The 21,737-nt window shown below is 44.0% G+C and overlaps 1 protein-coding gene and 1 long non-coding RNA gene across 2 annotated transcripts in view; both read left to right on the top strand.

The window, feature by feature from the left end:
- Positions 1–21,737, top strand: part of LOC138842317 (uncharacterized) — a 162,869-nt gene that overhangs the window by 38,462 nt on the left and 102,670 nt on the right. The gene's annotated exons all lie outside the window — the stretch shown is intronic.
- HTR1B (5-hydroxytryptamine receptor 1B) lies at positions 5,069–6,808 on the top strand. The gene has a single exon (XM_030859341.2). It carries the CDS (start codon positions 5,069–5,071, stop codon positions 6,266–6,268), a length of 1,200 nt encoding a protein of 399 aa, XP_030715201.1. The 3' UTR covers positions 6,269–6,808.

Here is a 21,737-nt window from a genome sequence, read left to right as displayed (position 1 = left end):
TGCTGGTGGCAGCAAGCTGTTCTCAACTTTGGTGGATTCGCTGGCATTGTTTTCCTATTCAGTGATTTCTTATTATTGCCAAAACCTGCTCTTTGTCAAAAAAAAAAAAAAAAAAATCAGTGCTCTTCTCCCCCACGGAAACTTGCTTATGTTACTATAAGCTTTAGGTTAGAAATTATCTTCTAAAACCTAGGTCTTCAGTCAGGTAATACGTGACTGAGATCTGAGTTGGGAGCTGACTCTTTAACTAGTTGGAACTGGGCTAGCTTTGAACCAGCGGTAACCTACCTGTTGTGGGTATCTGTTGGAAGTAGCAAAGTGGCTGTTACTACAGACACAGGCATTAGAACATGTCTAAGTTATATATACGTGCTCTAATTTTTGTCTGCATTCTTCTTTAAATGCAGATATAGCTTATACAATATTTGTATTCATTACACAATCACGTAGCAGAATTACTAATTCTCAGGCATTAATTTATGCCAGCCTGGCACTTAGAGAATAAAGCACCCATTTTTATTATTTGGCTTAAAGACCCCTTGAGGAGCACAGAACACATAAGTACAGTGACACGGATACCAAGTCAAAAGCCCAGTGTTGGGTCAATAATATGGAGAGGGATCTGAGCCTCAGAAGGTCTGGTAAACCCCAGAGGTTGTCTGCAAAAATTGTATGTATACATCTGTATGTATGTAAATGTTCATTTATCGGAACGTCTCCATAGTTTCAAGCAAGACATAAGTAAGAGGTAACTTTCATTACTACCAGTATTCTTCTTAAGGAATCGTTACTGGAAGAAATATAAGAGAAACCTAAAAACAGGCTACCACCGTGCATGAGGGTGTACAGAGCTCATGGTCACCTCCTGCTGCCCATTTCTTGGGTGGAGGTTAAAAAAAAAAAAAAAAAGGCAAGCAAACAAAAAAGAACATGGCCATAGATAGAGGAAGCAGAATCTGCAAGAAGTAGCTTGCCAGGTCCTCACACTTTGTGGTTAGGGACTGCTTGTGGATTTTTCAACTGGTGGGGATGCAGAGTGTGAAGTTGCACTTTGCTTTATCAAAAGAGCAAAGCGACGAGAGCGTGAGTGTTCCAGGTTTTTTTTTTTTTTTCTTCTTTCTGCAAAGCAAAGATAAAATTCACAAGGAAGTTCTTTGCTCCTGTGCCCTGGAGTTAAAGTCTCTTTCTGGGAGATGCAGGAAAGAGTCTAGGGATGTTGCAAGCGCACAGACCAGAGGGCTGGCTGGCTTCCAGCCAAGCCAGAGCTGAGCTGCAGCACGTTCTACCGGGTGTCTGTTGGGGCTGCGTGGAGGTGGAAGGGGCTTGTCTTCACTGCGTCGGGTCTCGTTAGCGCTGCGCTGCAACCCCGGAGGACCGCGCCTCGTGTTTCGCGGCAGCAGCGGTAGCGTTTCCTTCTAGCATAGGCTCGGTCTCTTGGAGGGGCGATTCTTCTGTGGTCCCTCTGCAGCTCACCTTCTCAGGCTTCGTGTCTAATCACAGGCGTCGCTGCAGTTGCAGCGTTATCCCCCACCTCCCCAGTTTCTGCTGCAAGGCCACTCCGCTTGCTTGGAGCTGATGAGGGGAGCACATTAATTCGCAGTTTCAGTGCCCGGTAGTCAAGCAGAAGCTCAGTACCCCACCTCGGTTCCCTCTTTGCCCCTCCAGCTGAGTCTGTGTCGGCTGAATTTCCTGCAGACTTGAAGGGACGTTGCCCAGCGCGGCTGCGGACTGCAGAGCGGCCAAGGGACCCTCCTCCGCAGGGGCGACCCTGGCAGAAGCGACTTTAAAGATTTCCTGGTCTCTGGAGTGTTTCACAAACATGCACTCATGTGCAAATATCTATATTTTATATGTTTTTAAGTGCAAAAAAAAAGTGAGTGAAACAAGGGAGCCAAGTTAATGAAGGACGGTTCTCCACTAAATTCTGCCAAAATCCCATCCGTGTGATGGCTGGGTGTGTTCACGCAAATTCTTAACCAAAGGAGGAAAAATCAAACTCCTCCCAGTGGTGGTAGATTGCACTCAGGGTCCGGGACTCGCGAAGCAGCGAAGGCGTGGCTGGAGAAATCCACAGGTTCCCCACTTCGCTAAAGCCAAGCCCGAGGAGGAGCAATTAAATTGCAAAAGGAAAGGCTGCTTGCAGCCTCTAGCATTCCTCTTTGCCTTCCTCTTCCCCGCATCCCTTCAGCAGTTCTCTCTAACCTTGCCCCGCTCCCCTAAGGTAGCGGGAAAACAGTTTCCTGCCCGTTCCCCTCACGCCGCCTGCCCCCAGCGCCCACACACACTTTTGCTCCGTCCTGACTAACGCCTCCACCTAGTGGTTTAGGCTCGCCTGCTTCGCTTTCCTTTGCTGCGGTTTCTAAGAGAGCTCTGCAGTTTGCAAAATAAGTTAACTCGCCAGCGGCCTGATGTAGGTGGGTGGGGTGGAAGGATGGGCAGGACCCCTTAAGATGCGGTGCAAATGACGCTTAAATTTACCGGAGCGATGCTGGGCACTAGGGAAGGCAGGAGAGGCCAGAGAGGGTGGTGCCTTTATACCCAGCTTGGCTGCTGCAGCCCAGACTGCAGCCAGAGGACGATTTTGGAGAATTTCCACCTAAAGAAGGACCCTCACTCTCAAGACATGAATGTGTTTTATTTTCTTCATAACACTTAACACTATATGAAAGTATGCTAATTATTTACCTGTTCATGTTATTATTGCATGCCTGCCTCTTCTAGAATGTAAACTGCTTGAAAACTGGGTCTGGGTCTACCCCATTGGCCTTTACAACCCAGATGCCTAGAAGAATTCCCAGCATAGAGCAGGCACTAGATTTTTTGCCCGTCTGGTTGGCTTAGAGGCGCGGGAATCAAGGGAACTGGGGTTAGGGTTGTGTCACCTTGGGTAAAAAGCTCTTCTTTCAAAGGATCTCAATGACTCTTCTAAACTGAACGGGCAAGATAATCTCCGGCCCCAAACTGAATAATTCTCTTTAAAATGTGCTTACACTTATCCTGATAAGTGCAATTATAAGGTCGTTTTTATTGAATGCACTCTAGCTGCCAAACACGGAGCTAGACGCTTGGAACTCGCAGTTGGGATCACTTAGCTCTCACGGCTGAAAATACGGTGTCCTTTCCTGGTACTTTTCTTTAAATGTTCTCTGACTTGTACTTCTACTCTACATGTGTTTCTGTTAGGGATGGAGGAGGAACGGGTACAGAGCACCTGCTCCGGGGTCATGGGACCGAGGTACTGGTATTGCTTGGAGCCGCGTATGGGTGATACCCCGATGTATTTGTTGAAGCCGAAGGAGGCGCACGGATGGTGCTGGTGGTCGTGGTCCCAGAGCCCGTTTGTTTCTTGAATTCTGATGACCTCCTTTCTAGACGGGCTGTAGGAGCGAGCGCGCTCACTGCAAACTGTTTTCCTGAGACACTGAACTGCTGAGAGGCTGAAGTGGGAGGGTGGAGCGGACGGTTTAACTTCACAGTGTGCTTGTGTTTGTGATACTTGTACATTTTTGCAGTTTTTTTTTCCTCTCTCTTCTTTCCTGTCGACTCACAGTTAAAGGGGAGGGATTAAATGGAAAGCACAGATTCCTAAAATCAGATATGAAAAATTAGTTTGTATTGTACCGAGAGTTTATGACTTGAATCCCGAAGTATAAAATGCAGTATTGGCCATTTCCTTCTAAGGCGATGTTACTGGCGCCTCCTTCTAACTTGGGTGTGGCCCGCAGGGCTGGATAAAATTCCAGAGTGGAGAGGTCAGAGACTGCGGCTGGCTCCACCTAGCGCTGGCCGGGCCTACTGGGGTCGGGGGGGGTGGGGTGGGGGGGACGGTACTTAGGAGCCTAGTAAGGGACCTAGTAAGGAGCCTAGTGAGGCTGTGCACGTGCCCGCGGCTGAGGGTGCGAGTGTAACTGGAGGGGCGTGCAGCAAGCTCGGAAGAAGATAGAAGCATGGACGGGACGCCCTCAACCCCATTCCGACCAGAACCGCGGCTCCCGGGTGTTCGGATTGGGAGAGGGGCCAGGGGATGGGACCTGGAGAAGACGGCGATAGGACCCGGCGGGAGCTTCCTTGGCGGGGAAGAGAACCGGGCGGGAGGATAGGAGGGAGGGAGAGAGAAAAAGGGAAGGTGTTGGGGAGCCGGCGTTGGCACTCGCCGCACGGCAAGAGTTGCACGGCTCCGGCGGACCGGACCTGGACTCTATAAAAGGAGCCCGACCGCTCCGCCACTCACACGCTCCTCCCGGACCGGCGTATGCCGCGTCCCTGCAGCTCCCCCAGACACCTGCCCCTTCCCCGCCCGCTGCGCCAGGTCCCCCAGACCCGTGCGCCCAGCGGCATGGCTCCGAGCGGCGCCCGTGGGACCGAGGTGGCGGCGGCGGCGCGGCGCGAGCAGCCGCAGCCCCAGCCCCCGAGTCCCACCTCTTGCGGCCCCTTCTCCGCGGGGCAGCTCGCCGGAGTGGCCAGCGCGTGAAAAGAAGGGCGGGCAGAGCTCCGGCGCGAGGCGCGGCGCAGCGCCGCTCCCAGATTTCACCCCGCCCAGCTCTGGCGACCGCGGCCGCCGCAGGAAAACTGCCCCAGCCTGGGGAGGAGGGCGGGAATGCAAGATCAGGACCCCTCGCTGGCCTGCAAGATTTGGTCTCGACAGCTAGGAAACTCGTGCGGGCCGAGTCTGCAGATCCCGGAGCGCCCGGTTTAGGAGACTCTCAGCCCCGAGCAACTGGGGTAAGACCTCCCACCTGGCCGATGCTCCCTCCTCAAACAAAACCACAGCCTCCTCCTCTAGACGCCCCGGTGGGAGCCGGAGCGCAGCGGGGCTCTGTGGACCAGCCCTTAGCAACCCGGGGCTAAGACGGGGCGTAGAGAGGAACAGCCAGAAACGCGGCGGCAGCGACGGGCGCCCCGAAGTGCAGGGGACGCGCCCGCCGGCCTCGTCTGCCTCGCCCTTGACCTCTAGGTTCACCTGGGAACCTGGGTGGAGGAGTAATTGAGGAACCCACGGATCCGACTAGCCACCAGGGGACAAGACTCTGGTCCCTTCAGCGGTCCTTTCCTCGTCCTCGTCCGCTCCATGCCCGAGAGCTGCGCTTGGAGAGACATGGAGGAAGCGGGCGCTCAGTGTGCCCCGCCGCCGTCCGTGAGCTCCCAGACGGGGCTTTCGCAAGCCAACGTCTCTGCTGCTCCCTCCCACAACTGCAGCGCCGAGAGCTACATTTACCAGGACTCCATAGCCCTGCCCTGGAAAGTAGTACTGGTCGTGCTGCTGGCGCTCTTCACCTTGGCCACCACGCTCTCCAATGCGTTTGTGATCGCCACTGTGTACCGGACGCGGAAGCTGCATACCCCCGCCAACTACCTGATCGCCTCCCTGGCGGTCACCGACCTGCTGGTATCCATCCTGGTCATGCCCGTCAGCACCGTGTACACGGTCACGGGACGCTGGACGCTGGGCCAGGTGGTGTGCGACTTCTGGCTGTCATCGGACATCACCTGTTGCACTGCTTCCATCTTGCACCTCTGTGTCATCGCCCTGGACCGCTACTGGGCGATCACGGACGCCGTGGAGTACTCGGCTAAAAGGACTCCCAAGAGGGCGGCGGTCATGATCGCGCTCGTGTGGGTCTTCTCCATCTCCATCTCGCTGCCGCCCTTCTTCTGGCGTCAGGCCAAAGCCGAGGAGGAGGTGTCGAACTGCGTGGTGAACACAGATCACATCCTCTACACTGTCTACTCCACGGTGGGCGCTTTCTACTTCCCCACCCTGCTGCTCATCGCCCTCTATGGCCGCATCTACGTGGAAGCCCGCTCCCGGATTTTGAAACAGACGCCCAACAGAACCGGCAAGCGTCTGACCCGAGCCCAGCTGGTTACTGACTCGCCCGGGTCCACGTCTTCCGTCACCTCCATTAATTCGCGGGCTGCAGACTTACCCAGCGAATCGGGGTCTCCTGTGCACGTGAACCAAGTCAAAGTGCGAGTCTCCGACGCCCTGCTGGAGAAGAAGAAACTCATGGCCGCTAGGGAGCGCAAAGCCACCAAGACCCTGGGAATCATTTTGGGAGCGTTCATCGTGTGTTGGCTGCCCTTCTTCATCATCTCCCTGGTGATGCCTATCTGCAAGGATGCCTGCTGGTTCCACCTGGCCATCTTTGACTTCTTCACGTGGCTGGGCTATGTCAACTCCCTCATCAACCCCATCATCTATACCATGTCCAACGAGGACTTCAAACAAGCGCTCCATAAACTGATACGCTTTAAGTGCACAAGCTGACTTGTCCATTGCAGTGGGGTCGCCTAAGCGGCCTTTGGGGGACCATGCTGTGTCTGGTTCCACAGGTAGGTCGACTCTTTGACTGTTACTGGGTCGGAGTGAGGCTCTCTCTTCTGAGCAAGGGCAATGGATCCTGAGAAGCCAGGACAGCCCTGCGAGAGCTCTAAAGGAGAACTGTTCAAACAGCTGAGGAGGGGGCTCACTTTCTCCCCTCAAACCCCAGTTTCAGCACCGACCCTGCCACAGCCCATCGCAAGGGGGGTTGCAACTTTCAGAAAATCGATGATGGAAAAGAGATCCTTGCCCTGCTTTGGTATCACGGATGATGCCCCCTAGAACCAGAAGTACTTGTAGTTCTTGTCTGGAGCCTGTCTGAGACATGATCTACATACAGCCTGGTAGTACTTGAACTAGACGCTAATACCCTGTGTTTGGGGGAGAACTTTGTGTTACAGCTTCGTTTAACAACAGTTGCTTTGGCATCCTTCCGTCTTCATTCCGTTTTTGTTCATTTAAACTTGATTGGAGAAACTTGTGGATTTGGTGCTTCAAACCCTACGTGTGGCTTGAAGAGTTAACAGCAAAATTCTGATGTTAAGATCTCTATTTTTATTATAATTGAAACTATATGGGGTGGGGGGTGGATGGGGGCATTAAGCTGAAAACCAATGCCTATGATTGTTTGTTGTCTGCAGATCTCTAATTTTGTAATTCCTGTGTAGTGATTGTCAAACCTCGTTCCTTAACAACTCAAACAAAATGTTACGTGTGCTAGTGCCAAAGTCTGCAGATTGCTTTTTCCTCCTAATTTCATGTACCTGTCATTTTACACAATTAAATCCCCAGAAATGGGGGATATGATGGGTGACTCAACCCAAGCTGCTGCTATATTTCTTATTAACGCCACTGATGAAACTGATGGGTATAAGATATATAAGTTCCTTTGCAAGAGAAGTATTTTTAATCCCAATTGAGTGAGCTATGAAGGAGACAGATGAGATGGGAATGGTTCTATACAATTAAGGAATGGGTGGCAACAGGAGGATGTATATTTTGACTTGTAAAAAAATCTTAAATGCATGAGACTTTTTTCTGACAGTCATTTGCACTCTCCTTCCCATCTGTAATTCCTTTGTGTGCTAACATATAAAGTAACCAATAGAACTAGCTCCTTTCTCCAAAAATCTTCAAAATTGTAAAACCTCTAAAAACCATGTTAAAGATAAAAACCTGTTTCTTTTCCCTTGCTATTGAAGTTTGAGTAGGAACAAAGATTATTAGAAAATGACATGCAAGGACTTTCAAAAAGCTGAGAGAAGCTAACATTGAGCCTGTTTTCCTGTAACTCACGGAACCAAACCTCAGACTTACTGGGCAACCAGGGAACTAACAAGCTTTTGAACCTTGGAAATTTGTCATTGGCCTGACACTTCAATGAAAATACATACTATCAGTAATACTTTAAATTTATCTCTTTTTTTTTTTCAAATTCTAAAAATACTTAGTTGTTATCTCAAATTCACTCTGAGGACTCCCCGACACAGGGCAAGATCACACACTAATAGATGAAATATGCATGATCTGAATAAAATGGAGTAGCCCCTAAGGATTACCTGCATGAAAAATGAATGTCTGTGGAACATTTATTATGCCAAAGAAGATTCACACTCCGTTCTTTAGAGAGCTTTCTGCAGGTGATACCTTTTGTCTGCAGAAACAAGTTGTCTTTGTAAAATGGATTCAGTCCCTGCTTGAAGCTCCCCAGTCCAGACTGTCAGACAATAGATGTATTGAGCTGAAGTACACTGCTTCCCTGCTGTGCAGCCCTTTACTCTGGCATAATGACTCTTGAAAATATCCTATTCAAAGATTCACACGTAAACTAAGTACAAAAGAAAATTTTCATCAACATTGACACCTGTCACTGGAGTAAGAGAAAATTGTAGGCATTACCTAATCCTAAATTTCTGCTGTATCCCCACGTCTGTCTGTTCATTTTTTGTGACATTTCTCCCATGGAGAAATCTAGCTTACTACCGAGAAGACTGTGCACAGAGCGTGATATTTATTTTTATGTTATTAATATGTTTGTCTTTTTGTTAAGGCTTTTTCTTGGGCCTAAGAAGCAATTAAGCCAACTTCTAGGAGCCTAAGAGGGCAAAATTAATTGAAACCAATAGCCATTTACAAGTAATTTCTTTATAGGGCACCGGCAATGATTGTGTCCTCCTATTAACAAAACATGGTCAATTTAGTCAAACGGGTTGTTTGCCACTTATAGATGACCTACCTAAATTTTTGCTTGACTATTTGGCTGAATTGACTGGATTGGGGTCATACTGTATGAAGTAGAAGCTTGTAAACCCTTGTAGTTATAAGAGATCCAGACTTCTCATCCACCATCGCACATGATTATGCAAAGTGTATTTTTCATCCTAGGGGTATGTAGTTAAGACTGTTAAGCGCCTTTTCAGTTACTGCTGCCTATAGCATAGTATGGCTTTTTTGCAGAACATTATATGGGAGATGGAAATATTTAACCGTCATAGAAATGAAAGTATATTTTCATTGGCTGTGGTAACAAATAACATTTTCCATACTGTTGAACTGCACAAAATTTCACACAAATATATGAATGTGGGTTCATCCCCAAATACCAATATTGTCTTGTGTTTCTAGGAATTTTAGAGTTTCCTTTCTGAGAATGGACACTGCACCTATGAATGAACAGTTATTGACTTCAACACATTTTCTACAGACCAGTCTTCTTCATTCTTCCTCTCTATTATCTTAGTATTATCTTCTTGCGTCAGGAAACACTGAGTGGACTGTAATTCACTGAAGCAGCAAAAACTCATATTATGTGTATTTGATGGAGTTAATGTGACTGCAGATTGCCTTTTCCACCTTTCAAAACGTGTGTAATTCAAAATGAAGTTTAGGAAAATAATGAAATAAAAGTCCTTTTTTGTGTCCTAAAAAGCATTGGGTGGTAATTCTATTATTATGGAAAGACTGATTCACTGGATTCTGGGTTGCAATTAGGAGTTTGAACCTTCAAGAGAGAAAAGCTGATGACAAATGATACTCTGGTACACGTACTGCCACAATTTGAGGGATTTAGTTTATATCCGGAGGAAGAATTTAAAAGGAATTAGACACAGTCTGCAAAGAGGGCAAGTCAGTTCCACTATCCCAGGGGTTTTCCAGATCAGCATTCTTAGAAGGAATGTTTAGTCTCTAGGCTGGGGAATTAGATTCCAAGGCACTAACTACATGGTGCTTGAAATACAGAAAAAGGAAAGGGAGGACCTGAGTTAGAAGCAGGCCTGGGGGAGACCTAAGAGGAGGAGACCAACCTATCTGAGCACTGGAGAAGTAGACAGAAAACATAGCTTTTGGAATCGGAAAGTTCTAGGTTTGAGCTGCACATAGAGCTTGTTATCGCTGTGTGGTTTGCGATTTGTTGCAAAGGCTTAGAGCCTGTACACGTAAAGCGCTTATCAAGATTTCTAAGCTCTCAGCAGATGATACTTCCTCTTTAGCCATGATTTTGTCACGGCCTTCTTTGTGGGTGCAGGGCACCTGTAGCTGAGAAAACCTTGAGGGCTCTTTGAGAAAGCTTGCACTGGGGAAGACCAAACTAGCCCAAATGGGAGAAACATGGCTAAGCTAGAAGCAACTGAGGCTTGGAGCCTTTCAGACTTACCCCCTGGGCTGGCGACACAGCCAAGAGGCCGAAAGGGAGCAGAAGAGACGGTTTGCTGTGGTTCTGGTGGCCCAGAGGAAACTGCAGAATATTTCATTTCCTGGAGCACCCTGTCATTTTTTTTTTTTTTTAAAGGGCTTCAAATGCTTGGCTTATTTATTTATTTATTTATTTTTGGCTGTGTTGGGTCTTCGTTTCTGTGTGAGGGCTTCCTCTAGTTGCGGCGAGCGGGGACCACGCTTCATCGCGGTGCGCGGCCCTTTCACTATCGCGGCCTCTGTTGTTGCGGAGCACAGGCTCCAGACGTGCAGGCTCAGTAGTTGTGGCGCGTGGGCCTAGTTGCTCCGCGGCATGTGGGATCTTCCCAGACCAGAGCTCGAACCCGTGTCCCTTGCATTAGCAGGCGGATTCTCAACTACTGCGCCACCAGGGAAGCCCCTCTCATTTTAAAACTCTCTTTTCTCTTTATTGTCCAGAGATTTCCAGTTGTTTCCCAGACTCCAAAGGCCCTCACCGCTTCCACGTCTCTCCCCAGTGTCTCATTTTCCACTTCTCTGCTTTTTTCTTACCTATGGAAAGCCATGATAACCAACGATAACGCGTTGATCTCATATGGTTCTTATTTTAGCCGTGCAGGGCTGATTAGGTAGCCGAGGGTTTTTATATTATATCAAAGGAAATTTTTGACCGAAACGAATGGGCAAAAGCTTTCAACTTGGGGCTTCTACTGGAGTTTTCAGATGAGAAAAGGCCAGTAGGAGAAGGGGGCGGGAACTGAGGCTTCCAAACCCTTTCTCAAAGCCTATGCTTGAACAGTCCACCAGGGGGCAGAGCGCCTCTGAATTGCGCAGAGGACGCAGGTGCTCACTGCTCATAATCTGATTCCCTCTTCCTGGACCCTGCAAATGGTATCAACTTCTGTAGACTCAGTGAACATGAGGCTCCATGAGCCAAGAGATAAGGGGTTTATCATTTATTTAAAATAGCAGCTTTTTCAGAACTGCACATTCAGGCAGAGGATCCCTAAAATAAAACTAAAGTTTTTCTTCATATTTGCAAACTTATTTTCTTCTTATTCTCTTATCCTGAAGTAATGCTAAAATCTTAGTGCTTTAAAACATTGTGACCTTTGATTAATGTGACATTGGGTGAAGTCAGACATTAGAATACACAGAATTTATATGCAAAATAGAACAAATTATTAAACTCTTTCATCATTATGATGTTTCTCATCACTGTGTTTTCTTTTCAGAATTTCATTGGCTTGAAGTTAATATATCCATAGTTCAAAGGTAGAACACTGCCACCTACCATTTAAAGAGAGGGTTGCTTCTCCCCCCCCGCCGCCAGAAGTAATGTGTGTTATATGTCAGTTTTTCCCAGAAGGCAGACTTTCCAGTCTGTGTAATTTTGACATTCACTTTAAAAACAGGTGTTTATAAATGTGAGTACAATCTTATGTATCACAAAAATAAATTTCTGTGTTAGAAAAGGATCATATATAATGAGAAAATAAGTGAGGTTATATCATTGCCATTCTCCTTAACTGTTACTCCCTAGCATTTTTACTGTCCCCAATGGGGAGTTTTCTATGTGCCATTTCACACACCTGTCAGTTAAATTAGACTTTCAAAGTCAACATCCACATTTTAGGATTATACTAGGATTTTCAGTGCTCCCTGAGAGAGACTCAGTCCCTGGAGTTGGGCCAGCTGACAGAGAGATTGTCTTAACACCATTGCAAGTATAGTTTGTAAAAGAAAATGCCCATTTCTTCTTACTTATTTGCACATTTTTCAAAAGATAGGAGAAACGCTTTTCAAAACTGCAAACTGGAAATCTATGTAACAAGAATGATCTTATAATATTTCTTGTACCTAAAGTGAACAGATGGTGATATAAGGAGCCATTTATGGCAAATGCTTAAAAGAATCTACACATGCCTTGTTTAAATGATGCGTGAAGTCATGACTCACATCCTCCCTGACTCCGTAGGAACATTCCACACATTAGCCTCTGACTGGTCATCCCATGTTGGTATAATCAGTTGAAATTTCAGGCTATCTTTTGCTCGCAAGTGTGTTGATGGGACTGCAGTGATAGAGCAGCCCACAAAGGGTAGGTTACTTGGTCCAGAGGCTGTGCCCAGGGTACTTTTTTTTTTTAAACATCTTTATTGGAGTATAATTGCTTTACAATGGTGTGTTAGTTTCTGCTTTATAACAAAGTGAATCAGCTATACATATATCCCCATATCTCCTCCCTCTTTCGCCTCCCTCCCTCCCACCCTCCCTATCCCACCCCTCTAGGTGGTCACAAAGCACCGAGCTGATCTCCCTGTGCTATGTGGCTTCTTCCTACTAGCTATCTGTTTTACATTTGATAGTGTATATATGTCCATGCCACTCTCTCACTTTGTCCCAGCTTATCCTTCCCCCTCCACGTGTCCTCAAGTCCATTCTCTAGTAGGTCTGCGTCTTTATTCCTTTATAAAATAAGGTTCTTCATGACCTTTTTTTTTTTTTAGATTCCATATATATGTGTTAGTATACTGTATTTGTTTTTCTCTTTCTGACTTACTTCACTCTTTATGACAGACTCTAGGTCCATCCACCTCACTACAAATAACTCAATTTTGTTTCTTTTTACGGCTGAGTAATATTCCATTGTATATATGTGCCACATCTTCTTTATCCATTCATCTGTTGATGGACACTTAGGTTGCTTCCATGTCCTGGCTATGGTAAATAGAGCTGCAATGAACATTGTGGTACGTGACTCTTTTCGAATTATGGTTTTCTCAGGGTATATACCCAGTAGTGGGATTGCTGGGTCATATGGTAATTCTATTTTTAGTTTTTTAAGGAACCTCCGTACTGCTCTCCACAGTGGCTGTATCAATTTACATTCCCACCAACAGTGCAAGAGGGTTCCCTTTTCCTCACACCCTCTCCAGCGTTTATGTTTGTAGATTTTTTGCTGATGGCCATTCTGACCGGTGTGAGATGATATCTCATTGTAGTTTTGATTTGCATTTCTCTAATGATTAGTGATGTTGAGCATCCTTTCATGTGTTTGCCAGGGTACTTTTGTAAACACACCTGGTTGTCTCTTGTAAACTCATGTGCTAATCGAATTTGGGATAGTGTGTGTAGATCCACACCTCCCCCCTGTGACTCACCAGCCCATTCTTGGTCTGTTGAATACTCTCAATGGGTTCAGCACTGGGCCGGGCTGTTTTTGTGGAGAAGCAATTGTATGGTTCTTCATCTTTCTATCCTAGCCTTGCCCAACCTTAAGGTCCCAGAGTCCACTCTCTTTTCTCCTCTCTCTCAGAGACTTTCCAACAGAGTATAGCATGTTGGGATAATCACACATGGGGAGCTTGCAATCGGATGGCATGAAGGTCCCCAACACTTTGGTAGATTTAAACGGCAAGCGTGAGCGTTCGAAATCAGAAAGACGAGTTTAAATGCATGTTTTGCAACCATGAGCAAGCTCCTCTGCAAATGTAATCATACGCACCTTTATGTTTGCAGGTAAAAATTAAATGGGATAATGCAATTGGTTCCAACCTTGACTGCATATTTGATCTATCAGGAGAGCTTAAAAAGACCTTTGCTCAGACCCTGTCTCAGACTAATTAAATTATGTTATCTGGAGTAGGGCCTGATAATCTTGTTTAAAAAATTCTCTCTGGGTAATTCTAATATGTGACCAGGGTGAGATACACTGAGAATAATTATATGAAACTCTTAGAACAATGCTTGGCACATGCAGGATCCTTGGGTGTGAAAGGGGTCCCTGAATGCTATAGAAAGTCAAGTGCAATTGTTTTTTCACAGTTGTGCTTCTTGAAATTTAATAAGCCTGAGTCACCTGGGTTAAAATGCAGATTCTGATTCAGTAGGTCTAGGGTGGGGCCTGAGATTATGCATTTCTGACAGGCTCTCAGGAAACACCAATGATGCTCACCCATGGACCACACTCTGAGTATAACAGCTTAGTTATAGAGCATCTGTCATTTCCTAAGGAGATGTATATATCTATACCTCCAAAACAAAAGCAACATAAAACTTGCAGATGAGAAAATGTGCTTTTTATGTACAATACATTGTTTTCCTGACTTGTTTACATGGTATTCATGGCTCAGCTTCAGAAGATGTTGAATGCTTCCCCTTACATGCTTTTACCCAGATGCTTCAAATCCTGTCTACCCTAAAACAAACAGCTTACTTCTGGATCTTGGTCAGCAAAGCGTGACTCTCAGATTCAGTCCTTTGTTTTTACGTCACTTCCAAATAAGGGCTTTGTCTTCTGTTTAAAAAAAAAAAAAAAGAATTAATTAAAAATACAAAACAAATGATAAAACAACAAATAAAAGAAATAACAATTGTGAGCATATGGCAAATGGCATGCTTTCCTTGTAATCTATTTCACTTAGTAAGCCCGGTTGGATTCCGTCTGTTAACAGACACGTACACACTTACATATTATGTAGAGTTCATCTTTTGTAAACACAAGTAACTATATAATCAAAGGTGAAAGCTCTGCGCTTTCCATCTATTATATTTTATTCTTATTACAGTTTAGAGACTTAATATCCTAGAGCAGTGATCTAGCAGCCTTTTGATTCCAGAGAAAACCTTTCCCCATGTTTTATTCCCAAAATACTTTGTGATTTTTTTTTTGTTATCAGTGGCAGTAATTTAAACTATTTGTGAGAAATGTTTGTCAATTTCTTGGTACCCACCCATTCAGCTGGAGACACTGTTGAGTTTCCTAAGCCTAGGTTGGGAACAAGAATCAAAGGATGCTCCACAAAGGATCCTGTCTTTTGTTTATTTATTTATTTATTTATTTATTTCTTGAGTGTTTAAAATGAAACGAATAGTGTCAGTATCCAACTAGGTTTTCATTCTACATTACAGAACATAGTTCACAGTCTTTCATCTCTTCCATGTGTAATCCTGATGCTTAGAGTTGGATTCCAGACATGTTGCTGGGAATTTAACTGCTTCACTTTAAAAGAGATTGGGGAGGAAGTAGCATTATTGAGGACTTACTCTGTGCCACATACTTTAAATAACCGCCCTCCCCCATTAGACCTTATGACACTATCGTGAATTGGGTATTATTTTTTTATGTTGTCATCATCACAGTCATTATCATGAACAAGGTATTACAACAATTTCATCCAGTTCTGTGATTTAGAGAATTATGGCAGCAGCCCCAGTTGAATAATTTGTATCATTATACTTGGAAAGGAGATGTATTATCAGGTCTGTTTCAGTTAGTCTTTGAGAAGAGCATTTTCTAAATGCTAATCTGAAACAGTAAAGTAGAATAGAACTTTAAGGGTTTATCTATAAGTTCAGTGTTGTGTCTAGGGAACACAGGTTTCCTTCTTGGTCTCCTCCCAAACTCTTGTCCCTCTGTGTCTGACTACAACCTTGACCATCCAGGGAACACATCATGGCCCCTGACCTCTTCCAAGGGAGTTGGTATGGATAAAAAGGTACATTTAAACTGCTGGATTTGGCAGTATTAAATATAAATGCTTTGGCTGTGATGAGTAATGCATGGCAGGAGGTATTTCCCTTTTATGGAAAGTTACTGAGCGATATACATATGTCAAAAACTTGGGTACTTGAGACATATGCCTATTTTTACATGGAGTCAAATTTCTGAGTGAAAAGTAAATTCAGGCAAGTAACAGGATATTTTCAGGTATTAGGGTTGTTTTCTCATTATATAGATAAAAACTTTTAAATTAATGCTATTTTTTCTCTGTTTTTAAATTGTGTGTATTATTATCACAGCCCCTCTTTGCCAAGAGCTTTCCCTTTCGTTATTTTCCTCTCCCCTCTGTATCTTTCCCCAGAATTCTAAAACACTACCACTAACAACAAAAGCAGTAAATCTTGGAGACAAAAACTTATCAGTATTCACTAAAGTGACATAAAACCAAAATACTTAGACTAGACATAAAAGAAAAAATTTGCTTCCATCAAGGAGCAAACATTACAATAGTGAGTATGGGCTGTGGAATCTCCTCTGTTTTGGATAAAAGAGATATATAAATTGGAGACAATTCTGCCCCCAGTACTTTTTGCCCTGTGTCTTTGAGTATCATCACCCATTTTTAGTTGAAACAAAAAATACACAGCATAGAAACTTCGGTAAATTTGGAATTAGAATCTACACCTAGGCCGACCTTGGCTCCAATTCCAGATTTACCACTTGCCAGTTCTGTGACCTTTACCACACTGAGCATCCGTTTCTTCAGGTGTTAATGTGGACCAAATAGTGTCTTATCCACAGATTTGTGATGAGGATTAAGCAAGCTGCCATGTGGCAGTGCTCAGTCCAGAGAGTGCTTAAAACATGGTAGCTGTTGATTGGATTCCCTCTGTTCAGACAGAATAAGCCAGGTGTCTATCCAGAGACCATGGAATTTTGAGTCAGAAAAACTGTTTAAACTTCTGTTTTTTCTCCTTATTAGTATGCAATTTGGAACATGCTATTTAATCCCTGTAAATGTCAGTTTTCCTATACCTAAAATAGGGCTACTATGTCTCTCTTGAAAAGACTTTAAGATTGCATTATATAATAAGTGCAGACACCTGAGACAGTTCTTGGAGCAATGTGATTGCTCAGTAGAACTTAGTATTCTATTCTGTCAGCTTCCTTTCCTGTCTTTAGGAGCAAGGGTCTGATATTATATGCTATGCTTCCGTGTTAGTAACATCCCTTTTATTGTTTTTCTTTTTCCTGAAGAGGAAAAAATATTTTATTACAAGTTCTTCAAATGGAAGACTCTTTAAGCCTGATGCAATCAATCTAATAGACACTAGACGTACAACGGCACGTATAAGTTACATGTAAGATCTCGGGTCACTCAGACATCCAAGGCAGGAAGTTGCCAACATCTGTAGTTCTGCTGGAAACAGTGAATGTTTTGGACCATTCATCATTGTGATCCCTTTTATTGTTGAAAGTGAGAACTGTACAGACTTTATGATTTGGAACCAGTTTTATCGATGCTATCGCAAATCAATCATATGCTGGGATTTAAGAGATTCTAGAAAACTTACCCTGTTTCCTGCCTGATGGTTATTAATTAAGGATTCATTTCCTTTGTTTTAAAATATAAATAGTTCTTGAAGTTTTATTACATCCCATTAGCCATCGGTCCTTTACACCTTAATGTAAATGAGTTTCTGAGTGCTGTAGATTGTCGGAGCCCAGAACATTAAAATAATCTGATTTTTTTTTTTTTTGCAGTAAAGTAAAACTGACAGGATAACAGGGCAACAGAGTAGCAGAAAATAATATCGGTAAAAATACACTGCAACTTATTAAGCTTTTATGTTGCATTATGCACAGTGCTTAGTGTCTATATATTATATCATTTAATCCTCAAAACAATCCCAGGAGGAGGTGTAATCTCAATCTAAATAATAGGAATTCGGTTGAGAGAGAGTAATCTGTTCAAAGTTAGATCAAATACACATTAGAATCAGAATTCTCTTGTGCTCTTAACCATTGCATACCTAAAGCTATCATATCCCAAGAGCATTCATGGAGAACGTTCAACCACTTGCCATATATATATATATATATTTTTTTTGGTACGCGTGTCTCTCACTGTTGTGGCCTCTCCCGCTGCAGAGCACAGGCTCTGGACGCACAGGCTCAGCGGCCATGGCTCACGGGCCCAGCCGCTCCGTGGCATGTGGGATCTTCCCAGACCGGGGCACGAACCCGTGTCCCCTGCATCGGCAGGTGGACTCTCAACCACTGCGCCACCAGGGAAGCCCTACTATAATCTGATTTTTGAATATTAGGGGATAAGAAAGGACTGGTTTTGAGCTATAACTCAAATACTTCTAGATAGACGAGAAAGAGTAGCAGCATGTCACAAGCAGTCATGTGAGGGCCCCAGGGGAAGAGTGAAATTTAAGAGATTATTGAAAACAAAACTTACCTTCTTTATAGTTTTAGTTAACAGTATGGTTGCATTTTGTACTGTATATTTCTGTAGGATTTTTGATTATTTTAGATACCATGAGCATTCAAGTTTGCCAGAAGAAAAGATAATTTGGGATGGTAAATATATCACTGTATTCGGCTAGAAAAACAGAACTGAGCACATATAAGCTGTCTTGCTGTGCTTCTTAATGTTCACTGTGGGTTTCTCCATATTAAAGGTGGCTGGCTGGTGTGTATTTCTAAGGGGAAAGACTCTGGCAGACACATGGAGGGGGCTTTCCTGGCCTCCTGTAGATGCAGCCCCAAGTACCACAAGTATCTACTGAGTAGCTATTTGTCCACAATAACCCAAACCACTGTCCAGAAGCAATGAAATAATTTTAAAGGTCACTTAGTCTGCATTTAATCAAGTCTGTTTTCATCTTTGACTCCTAGTGTTACTTGGTGATGTTCATAAAACACAGATATTTGCTATAGCAACTGCTGCAGTCTAACACAGCAGGGCGGATGGACTGGCCAGATTATTTTCATTCACGAAGGAGTTCCCTCCCCTACCTTTAAGAAATGATACCTATGACCTATTTTAGATCAAAAGAAGGAACCGAAACAAGACAGGTAGGAGGGGCAAAGACAAGGTATAACCAAGATTCACACTTCCACAAACAAGAGGATAATCACAATTACAGAAATTCTCCCCAAAGAGTGAGGGGTATGAGCCCCACATCAGGGTCCCCAGCCCAGGGGTCCTGTACCAGGAGGACAAAACCCCAGAATGTCTGGCTTTGAAAGCCAGCAGGGCTTGCATATGGGAGATCCAGAAGTCTGTAGGAAACAGAGACTCCACTTTAAAGGCCAAACACAAAATCTCACATGTTCTGAGTTCCAGTGCAGAGGCAGCAATTTGAAAGAAGCCTGGGTCAGATACATCTGTTGATCTTGGACAGGAAGGAAGCCACTGGGATACCCCCTGGAGACATAGATGCCGACAGCAGCAATTTTTAGGGTACTCATTCTACCACAAGGACACTCCATTTCAGTGTCCTTTCTCTAGCTGGTTAGCACCAGGGGGTTACCTTCCTACCAGCAAGCCAACAAGAGTCCTGGGAAACCTGGGCCAAGCAGCCAATCATGCCAGAACCTGGACCCATCCTCCGGCAGGCTGGCATCAGCTCCAGGACCCACCAGTCCCCCAGGAAGCTGCCTCAGGACACAATCCTGCCTGCCAGTGGGCTGACAGCAGCCCCAGCCCTCGCCCTCCACCCCCAGGCCCTTTACCAGCCATGCCAGGACACAGGCCCACCTACTAGCGGGTCAGCAGCCATTGAATGAGGCGGGGCCTGGCAGCCAACTAGCCAAGGGCCAGCCCCACCTACCAGCACATGCATAGTGGTTGGCTCTGCCACTATAGAAAGGTGCATACAGTCCACATAGGGGGAACCCCTAGAGCATATAACTCTAGTGGCCAGAGGGAAGTGAGCTGCTGGGCCCATAGGACATCTCCTACATAAGGTCACTTCTCCAAGATTAGGAAATGTAACCTATCTACCAAATACACAGAAATAAACACAGAGAATTACAGAAAATGAGGTGGGAGAAGAATATGTTCCAAGCAAAAGAACAAGACAGAACTTCAGAAGAACTAAGCAAAGTGGAGATAAGCAATCCATCCAATAAAGAGTTCAAGGTAGTGATCATAAAGATGCACAGTGAACTCAGGGGAGAATCGATGAACACAGTGAAAAGTTTAACAGAGATTTAGAAACTATGGAGAAGAACCATACAGAGCTGAGGAATACCTTAACTGAAATAAAAAATACACTAGAAGGCATCAACAGGAAATTAGATGATGCAGAGGAATGGGTCAGTAAGCTAGAAGACAGAGTAGTGGAAACCACCCAAGCAGAAAAGAAAAAAGACTTTTTAAAAAATGAAGATAATTTTAGGGCTTCCCTGGTGGCGCAGTGGTTGAGAGTCCGCCTGCCGATGCAGGGGATACGGGTTCGTGCCCCAGTCCGGGAAGATCCCACATGCTGCGGAGCGGCTGGGCCCGTGAGCCATGGCTGCTGAGCCTGTGCATCCGGAGCCTGTGCTCCGCAATGGGAGAGGCCACAACAGTGAGAGGCCCGCGTACCGCAAAAAAAAAAAAAAAAAAAAAAAAAAATGAAGATAATTTTAGAGACTTTGGGGACAATATCAAGTGTACTAACATTCACATTCTAGATGTCCCAGTAGAAGAGAGAGAGAAAGAGGTGGAGAACTTATTGGAAGAAATAATAGTTGAAAACATCCATAATCTGAGAAAAGAAACAGACATCCAGGCCTGAGAAGAACAGAGAGTCCCAAGCAAGATGAACCCAAAGAGTCCACACCAAGATACATTATAAATAAAATGGCAAAAATTAAAGATAAAGGGAGAATTCTCAAAGGATTGAGAGAAAAGCAGCTAATTAAGTACAAGGGAATTCCCATAAGACAGTCAGCAAACTCTTAAGGAGAAATTCTGCATGCCAGAATGGTGTGGCACAAAATATTGAAAGTGGTAAAAGACAGAAACCCCTACAAACAAGAATATTCTATCCAGCAAGGCTGTCATTCAGATTGGAAATACAGATAAATAATTTTACACACAAGCAAAATATACAAGAGTTCAGCACCACTAAGCTGGCATTATAAGAAATGTTCAAAGAATTTCTCTAAGCTGAAAAGAAAAGACCATAACTAGAAATACAAAAATTACAAAAAAAAGATCTCATAGGTAAAGGCAAAGATACAGTAAATGTAGTAGATCAACAACTCATAAAACTAATACGGAGGTTATAAGACAAAAATAGTAAAATCATCTATATATCCACAATAAGTAAAGGGATACACCAAACAAAAAATGTAAAATATGATGTTGAAAACATTGAACATGGGGAGAGTAAGTATGAAGGGTAGTTAGAATGTTTTTGAACTTAAGGGACCATTAACTTAAAATAATTATATATATACACAGGTTATTATATAGGAACCTCATGGTAACCACCAACCAAAGCTATATAACAAAACTGTGTAACAACAACACAACAAAAAGAAAGGAATCCAAACGTAAGACTAACTATAGTCATCAAATCACAAGGGGAGTGAGCAGGGGAGAGAGCAGCAGAAGAAGAAAAGAACAAAGAATAACTCCAAAATCAAGCAGAAAACAATGAACAAAATGGCAATAAGTACATACCTATCAATAATTACCTTAAATGTAAATGAACTAATGCTCCAAGCAAAAGACATGGAGTGGCTGAGTGGATAAAAAATCAAGACATATATATGCTGCCTACAAGAGGCTCACTGCAGATCTAAAGACACACACAGACTGAAAGTGAGAATATGGAAAAGGTATTCCATGCAAATAGAAATGAAAAGAAATCTGGGGTAGTGATACTTATATCAGATAAAATAGACTTTATTTATTTATTTTCAAGATTAGAACACTTGTTTTATTGGGAAAAGTTCATATTGAAAACTACAATTGCTCACTCTTACAACTTATAAAATAATAATTTGATATATAAAATGAATTGTTTTCACTATGTAAGTACAAAGGGTAAAAAAATCCATATGGTGTATCATATATTTGCCATTCAGATAAATCTCACATCCCTGAATTCTCCTGTTGTATGTTTTGCATCAGATTTTAAAAATCTCTTTGTCAAGGAAAACCAGGTTTTTAACTAGATTAAGTTTTTGCTTATAGTTGCAATCTATTAGAAGCTGTGTCTATATGAT

This window comes from Globicephala melas, chromosome 14 (assembly GCF_963455315.2).
Source record: "Globicephala melas chromosome 14, mGloMel1.2, whole genome shotgun sequence".
Taxonomy (NCBI): domain Eukaryota; kingdom Metazoa; phylum Chordata; class Mammalia; order Artiodactyla; family Delphinidae; genus Globicephala; species Globicephala melas.
This window is presented reverse-complemented; position numbering and strand designations above follow the sequence as displayed.